General features: G+C 46.5%; 1 protein-coding gene across 6 annotated transcripts in view; it reads left to right on the forward strand.

The window, feature by feature from the left end:
- Nucleotides 1–3,207, forward strand: part of FN1 (fibronectin 1) — a 56,055-nt gene extending 52,848 nt beyond the window's left edge. For 5 of the 6 annotated variants that reach the window (XM_076342095.1, XM_076342097.1, XM_076342098.1 and 2 more), the window contains 3 exons: nt 253–359; nt 678–788; nt 1,244–2,083. In XM_076342095.1, coding sequence (XP_076198210.1) covers nt 253–359; nt 678–788; nt 1,244–1,318 — 293 coding nt within the window. In that variant the 3' untranslated portion in view covers nt 1,319–2,083. Of the gene's footprint in view, nt 1–252; nt 360–677; nt 789–1,243; nt 2,084–2,126 lie in introns of those variants that run through there. The other variant, XM_076342096.1, reaches the window with a different exon arrangement.
- The last annotated feature ends 3,512 nt before the right edge of the window (nt 3,208–6,719 follow it).

The following is a 6,719-nucleotide window of genomic DNA, read 5'->3' on the forward strand; positions in this document are numbered from 1 at the left end:
GTCCCCTGAAGATGCTCTAGACTTCACACTATGAATTAAACTGCATTGCTCTTGTCAGGCAAATACCCTCATGTTCTAAAGCGTCTGGAGAGCTATAAAAATGACTGATGTTCCCCCTGCCAGTCAGTGAGCCTCCGGTCAAACAGGAAGAGCGTGCTGGCCAGAGGCTCCTGTTCTGATCACCAAGCTGCTCTGAGAATGCTTAAAGCCAAGCACAGGCCATGCAACTGAGCTCTGCCTGTTCCTCCACAGATGAGACCACATGCTACGATGATGGGAAAATGTACCAAGTTGGAGAGCAGTGGCAGAAGGAGTACTTTGGGGCCATCTGCTCCTGCACTTGTTATGGAGGACAGCAGGTAAGCAGGAGGGACTTGGCATGCTGAACACAGGGAATGAGGAGAGGAGGCTGTGCTGGGGTGCAGTCCTAAGTCTGCTGGGTTTCAGGTCAGGTGGTGTCTAATGCCTGGCCAAAATAGGCCCATATAAGAAGAAAAATAATTAGTAGGAGAGCATAAATACTTGCAGGGACTTGGTAGTCGGGGCCTGCGTGGTATAAAATGGGAGCAACCTCAGTGGTGTTGGTGGAGATGTACCCACATGCATGAATACTGGCACCTCCTCGGTTAGCCGCATCAGTGCGGTCTGACCGGTGCACACACGTTCTGTTTCTCTAGGGCTGGCGTTGTGACAACTGCCGCAGACCCAGCGTGGAGGTGGCCCCTGAAGGTTCTGCTGGCCATACCTACACACAATTTACACAGAGATACCACCAGGCCACAAACACTGTGAGTACACTTTCCTTCTCTGCCCTTCTTTACTGTGAGTCTGGTCTACGGCGCAGATATGTGGGGTCTGTATAGAGCTCGAGGAATAAGAGCAGCATGTAGCTTTCTGCTTGGTCAGAAGTGCATGATAGCCACTGATCCAGCAAACCATCCCTCTGTGCAGCACAGAACGTATGCTTGAGCTCACACTTCCACACAGAGTGTTCAGTGCCACACTCACGTCAGTGGGACTTCTCGTTTTCTGGTGCTGGGATGCGCCTGCATGCTCTGGCTGAGGCGGTAGTGCATGTAGTGATTTCTTAGTCTTCACTTGCTGCTGTAAACCAGGTGTGTACTTTGTGCTGAGAAAGCTAAACGTCTACATGGGCTGGCAACAATTCTCAGCCCAAACCATGCCACAGAAGTGTCCGTCCTTACAGGACAGAGTGCTAACTGATTTCCTTCCCTCCTGACAGAACGTCAACTGCCCAATTGAGTGTTTCATGCCCCTAGATGTACAGGCAGACACACAACATCCACGGGGAAAGTAACATCCAGCAAGACTTCTTGCGTCAATGGCAACAGACAAACCAAAGTATAAATACCTATCTGCCACGATTACCATCCAAACTGGAGTGATGCTAGCAAAAGCGCATCTTATGAGAATGGCCCTCTGCTCTGGAGCCATTTTCCCAGCTTAAGCTCAACTCACAGCTTCTCCAAGCGCCACTCTTGGAGTGTTTCAGACTTTTCTCATGACTGATAGCGATTGTCTTGTTTTTGCTCAAAGTGTTGAATACCAGTCAGTATTTTCAAATTTAAAGAAAAAAAGGGGGGAGATGCTAAATCACAAATTGATGGGGGATCAAAATATTAAGGGGGTGGGAGGGTGTAGAAATTCAAGGTTCCCATGCTATGCAAAGAACATTTGAGTACAACACGACTGAAGTTTAGCGATAGGAAAGTCCACCAAACACTTCTGCTTTCACATAAGCGTGCAGCCAGCAATAAGATAGGAACAGCAAATCCAATCACTGTGATATTTAAAATATGCACAGTCCTAATTCTTTCTCAATGATCCTAGTATTTTTCTAGCTGTATCTTTATATCTCATACTGTTATTTATCAGTTTTGTTCCCCTGACCTTCAAGTGTTTTTATATGGGAATAAAATGTATTGAAGACACTTAGTATGCAGTTGACAAAGAGGAATTTGGTGTAATTATGATCAGTGATTATTTTTATACTGTAAGTGCCAAAGCTTTACTACTGTGGAAAAGAAAAAACAACTCTTTTAATAAAAAGATTTACAAACGAGACATGTAGTTTAAGTGATTCTCTTTGCTACCATGGAATCTAGGATGAAGATTATTTTTCTGAGCTGGAGTAATACTGCCTTGAAACAAGATGGAACAAACACCCCAATGAAGCCTGAAGTAAACCTCAAGAGAATCTTTGTAGAGCAGTTTGTTAATTAAAGACTTCCAGCTGCACTCCCTGCCCCAGTAGAGCACAGAGACACTCTGAGTATGTATGCCATGCTGCAGGAGGCAGAGGCTGGCTTTGTGGGAAGAGGTGGAGGAGAGAAAAGGGGGAGGGAAAGGAAAATACTCCCTGCTTTGGACATTAACTGAGGTAAAGAGATGGTCCTCAATCCAGCCTGACACTTAAATGCCAGGAATCAAATAAGCTGTCAGTGTCTGAGTTGCCAAAATTAGCGAGGCCATCCACGCCCTTGAAGTTGGATGTGTTCAAAGCTTAACTGTACTTGGACCCAGTGACTCCCCCACAACTCCAAATGGATGCTGGGTCTCTGAGACCCTGCCCTATGCCTTGCCCCTGGGGAAGACCACAGTGCAGCCCTCTGCAATGGAGGATAACTTACCCTGTGGCCACCTAAAGGGTTTATAGAGGGGCTATCACACCCTTCTTCCAACTCTCAGCTATTCCATCTCCATTTGCAACATGGTAAATTCAAATAACAAAATCCAGAACTGAGGTTGTTTAGGTACTAGTGAGCATGCCCTCAGGCACTGCTGCAACAATGTCATAGAAATGCTTCCGCTACCTCTGCAGAATGCCTCAAAAGACAGAGGGGGACAGACAGCACCTGGGTCTATGCCTGCGTGTTACAGGCAAAGACTGCTTTCAAGTCTACTGTGCTTCTGCCTTGTGGGGTGGGGAGGGAGGTGAATGAAATTATCCTCAAAACCTTTTTTGAAACAAAGCCTGTCTTGATTATGATGAACAAAGCTAGCAACAGGTCCCTTTAGCTTGCGCTGCCAATGCTGCAAAAACCTGTACAGCATTTGCAAATACAGAACATGAAAGGTTCTGTCATGATTCCTCAGGCCGCATTCCTCTCTTAGCTAACAAAAGCACTGTATTACTGAAGTCAATGGATTTCTCTGGATTGAATAAAGCATAGCATGAAAATAGAATTTGGCTTCTTGACATGAGAAACACACATGGCAGTTGTTTTCACAGATTGCTATCTATAGAGCAACCAAAACATTTGCAAATAGTAAAATGATTGCAGCAGAAATCAGTTCTATCCCACCAATGTTCAAGAGCCAAACGAGTATCTAAAATACATAAGAACTAAAAATGGCAGACAGACATGCAGAAAAATACTTCCCTTTTAAACTAGATTTCTATTAATTTGTCCTTCCCCAGTGAGGGTTATATATTTTGGACCAGAGACCAATTGCAAAGATCCCTCCTTAGTCACTTTGCCACTAAGTAATTCACTTCACGGACACACAGGAATTGCCCAGCTGAATGGGAGTCATAGTCCACCTAAGCTCCTCTCTCTAATGTCACATTATGTGTAACAGCAACAACCCCCCCTCCCCGCAGTAAGCATTACAGGATAAAATTATTTAAACAATGCATTTGCCTAAGCTCTCTGTCGAGGTTTGTCCATGCCTTAAAACATGAGTGTGTACATTGCTGACAATTTCTGTTTAACATTTACTAGTGTAATGCTGGGTATTTCATCATTCAGCTAAAGCTTTTATTTTCAGTTACATTTGAAAAGCATTAGCAGAGCGCAGCACAGAGGCAGTAGAAAGTTGTGAGGTCCAAAGTATCAGCCACAAGTCTTTCCTTCTAGAAACAATCAGTGACAAAAGGAGCCAAGGTTTTTGAAGGTTCCCATGCTTCACCCAGGCCGTAGTGCATAAAATGGCAACAGAACAGCTGCTGGACCTTAAACACAGGCTCGATTTATATCCATGGTCCACTTGAGCGCTAAGATCAACTAACGTTGTCCAACCCACGTTACCTTCACAGCAGGGGCAGCTGCCCAGGTGGGGATGAAGGGAGCATCTGCCCCTGTTAGCAGGGAGCTTTCAGACGCCCTGGACTCCCAAACAGGGTGCTCACAGCTACCGCAAGCCCAGTGGCATTTAAGCCCTTGGCTGTTCTTCTCCAGAAGTGGAGGCGCATCTCCACATGGGTTGTCTTCTCAAGCTAATGCAGAGCTTCGGTTAGAGCACAGGAATAACCAGAGTCAGGACTCTATTCCAGCAAGGAACGGAGTGGCTGAAGGAAAAAAAAAAGAAGAAAAATCCGCTGCTGCTGACAGCAAAGACTGAGAATAATTCCTCCCTGCCCTTCGTTTACTTCCACGATTTTGGGAGCTGTTCTTGTTCTGCCAGCACCGGACCTGCCAGGGGCAAGGCGCCATATGGTGACAGTGCAAAACAGCCTGTCAGCAGCCTGCTCTTCAAAAAGCATCAACTGAGGGGAGCAGACCTATCCCCCCCCATGAGAAGAGACATGCCCTTTCCTATGGGAAACAGATACTAAGCAGAGCTACGCGGTTTGCTTTTAATCATTGTAAATATCAAAGGGAGAAGTAATTCATTCAACTAGCAGGAGATCAGCATACCTCATAAGGAACCGTTACGGACCAACACAGCCCTTTCTTACAGAGAACCACTCATCTGGCCTGCTGCACTGGGGGAAGGCTCACAGCTCTTAAGACCAATTGTCAGCAGGGACTTGCTACCAGCAGGGACTGGATCCCCCCTTTAGGGCATCTCTCAGCAGCTTAGAAACAGCAGCTCCTGACCTGACCTCACAGAGCAGCGGTTGGAGCCGTTGCTTCCAGACCTGCATACTCCTTCCAGAAGGACATCTGTGGCTCTGTGCCCGAAACAGGAGCCAGTCAAGTGCCAGGCTTCACGCACTGCCGATTTCCTTCAAGGGGAAGGCTTCAGGCTAGTGAAATTGTCGCTGCAGCCCAGGTGACAAGCCACCCCAAAGGGCATTCCTATGAGGTCACCTCTCACCTGGAACTAGACCAGTGGTTTTTTATCAGCCATTAGTCAGACAAGGGAGGCAGGGTAGTCAAGGACACTTTGCTTGGGACATGGGACACTTAGGTGCCTTTCCCCAATTCTGAATGACCCCTGTACGTCCTTTAACCTTACCACAGGCACAGCAGGAGGCAAAAGCATCCCTCTATGGATGCTGTGAGATGTTGTGTACCTAGAAGATTGCAAGTTGCTCAGCACAAGTAACACAGCAGAGAGGTCCTAGATAGATATCCCCTTAGTTAGACATTTACTAGCATCTCATGCAGAAATCTCACCTGGAAGATTAGTACCTATTAACTTCCATCAGTAGATTAAACAGTGCCCCAAGGACAGCAAACAAAGGGTAAATGATAAGCAGGAATACATGAGACCAGGAGCTGCCAGATGCTTATTACCAGTCTCTGTTTTAGCCAACGCTTTAGAAGATGCAGGTAAAGAACAGGCTAACAGATTCCGGAGAGAACCTCACAGCATGGTATGTACCAGCTACAATCAAAACAGCATGACAGAAAAGACGTGTAAGGAGTAGAAGAACAGTGGAAGAGTCCAAAACCCAATTTTTAAAGTATAAGCTAAGAAAAAAACAGGGAAGACTCCCTACACCAACACTCCATGGGAAGCAACGGCACAGAAAGCAGGCAGATGGGCCAGGGCTGGGGTTAGCGCAGCCAACAGGCAAGCCATTAACCAATGCACCATTTTTATTTTGCACTATTGTCTTAATCTGGACCCAAAAAGTAGAATTCTCTCCACCCTGTCCTGCCTAATCCAGCCACTTGGAAATAATCCACTGTAGAGATCAGAAAAGACAAAATAATCCACTGTAGAGATCAGAAAAGAGAGGAGACTGCTCCCTTCCAGGCCAGAGCAAGGCCAGCGCTGGGCGCACAGAATTCCTGGGCAGTGCCCAGGGCCTAAGACACAAGGAGGGCAAGGGGTGCACGTGTACATAGAACGGATGGAATGAATGCACTAAGGTAAAACCAGCATGTGGATTATGATCTATTAAACAAGTCCCATCCCCCAGGAAGTATCTTTGCCTTGCCCAGTTCAAACCAGTCTGCATCAAACAGGCAGTCAGGTCACATAAAAACGGGTGCCCACAGTCATGGCAAGTCAGCAACAGAGCCAGGAACACAGCCTGAGTTTCCCCTCTTCCAGGTCCATCTCCTACCTATGCGCCCCTGCTATTGCTGGAGCAAGGGGAACACATGCAGACTTTCTGCTCTGTACCAGCTGAGATCAGAGCCGCGACAGAAGTGTTTACTGCAAAACTGCAGACTGCTCCTTGCCAAAACTGAACAGATTTTATAAAATGGAACCAAAAAAATCCCTTTGAAATGGTCACAGCGATTGCCAGCAGAAACGTGTCTGGGCTGTTACTTTATTCGTCTCACTGTGCTCCAGATTTTCGCTTTGTTTTTCTAATCAGAGTTCAAATCTGCTTAATGCAAATTTCGCACAATGGAGAAGGGAAGTGGCTTCAGGCAAGATGCTTCCCAGATGCCTGCCTATGAACTCTGAATTGAACTCCCCGGTATGAGAACAAGCATGTCAAACTCGCAGGAATGAGTCTTTTACCTTGGAGAAAGCAATCTGACACTGCCTCTCAGCCCAAAGCACATGTC

Source organism: Aptenodytes patagonicus, chromosome 6 (genome assembly GCF_965638725.1).
Source record: "Aptenodytes patagonicus chromosome 6, bAptPat1.pri.cur, whole genome shotgun sequence".
NCBI classification, from domain to species: Eukaryota; Metazoa; Chordata; class Aves; order Sphenisciformes; family Spheniscidae; genus Aptenodytes; species Aptenodytes patagonicus.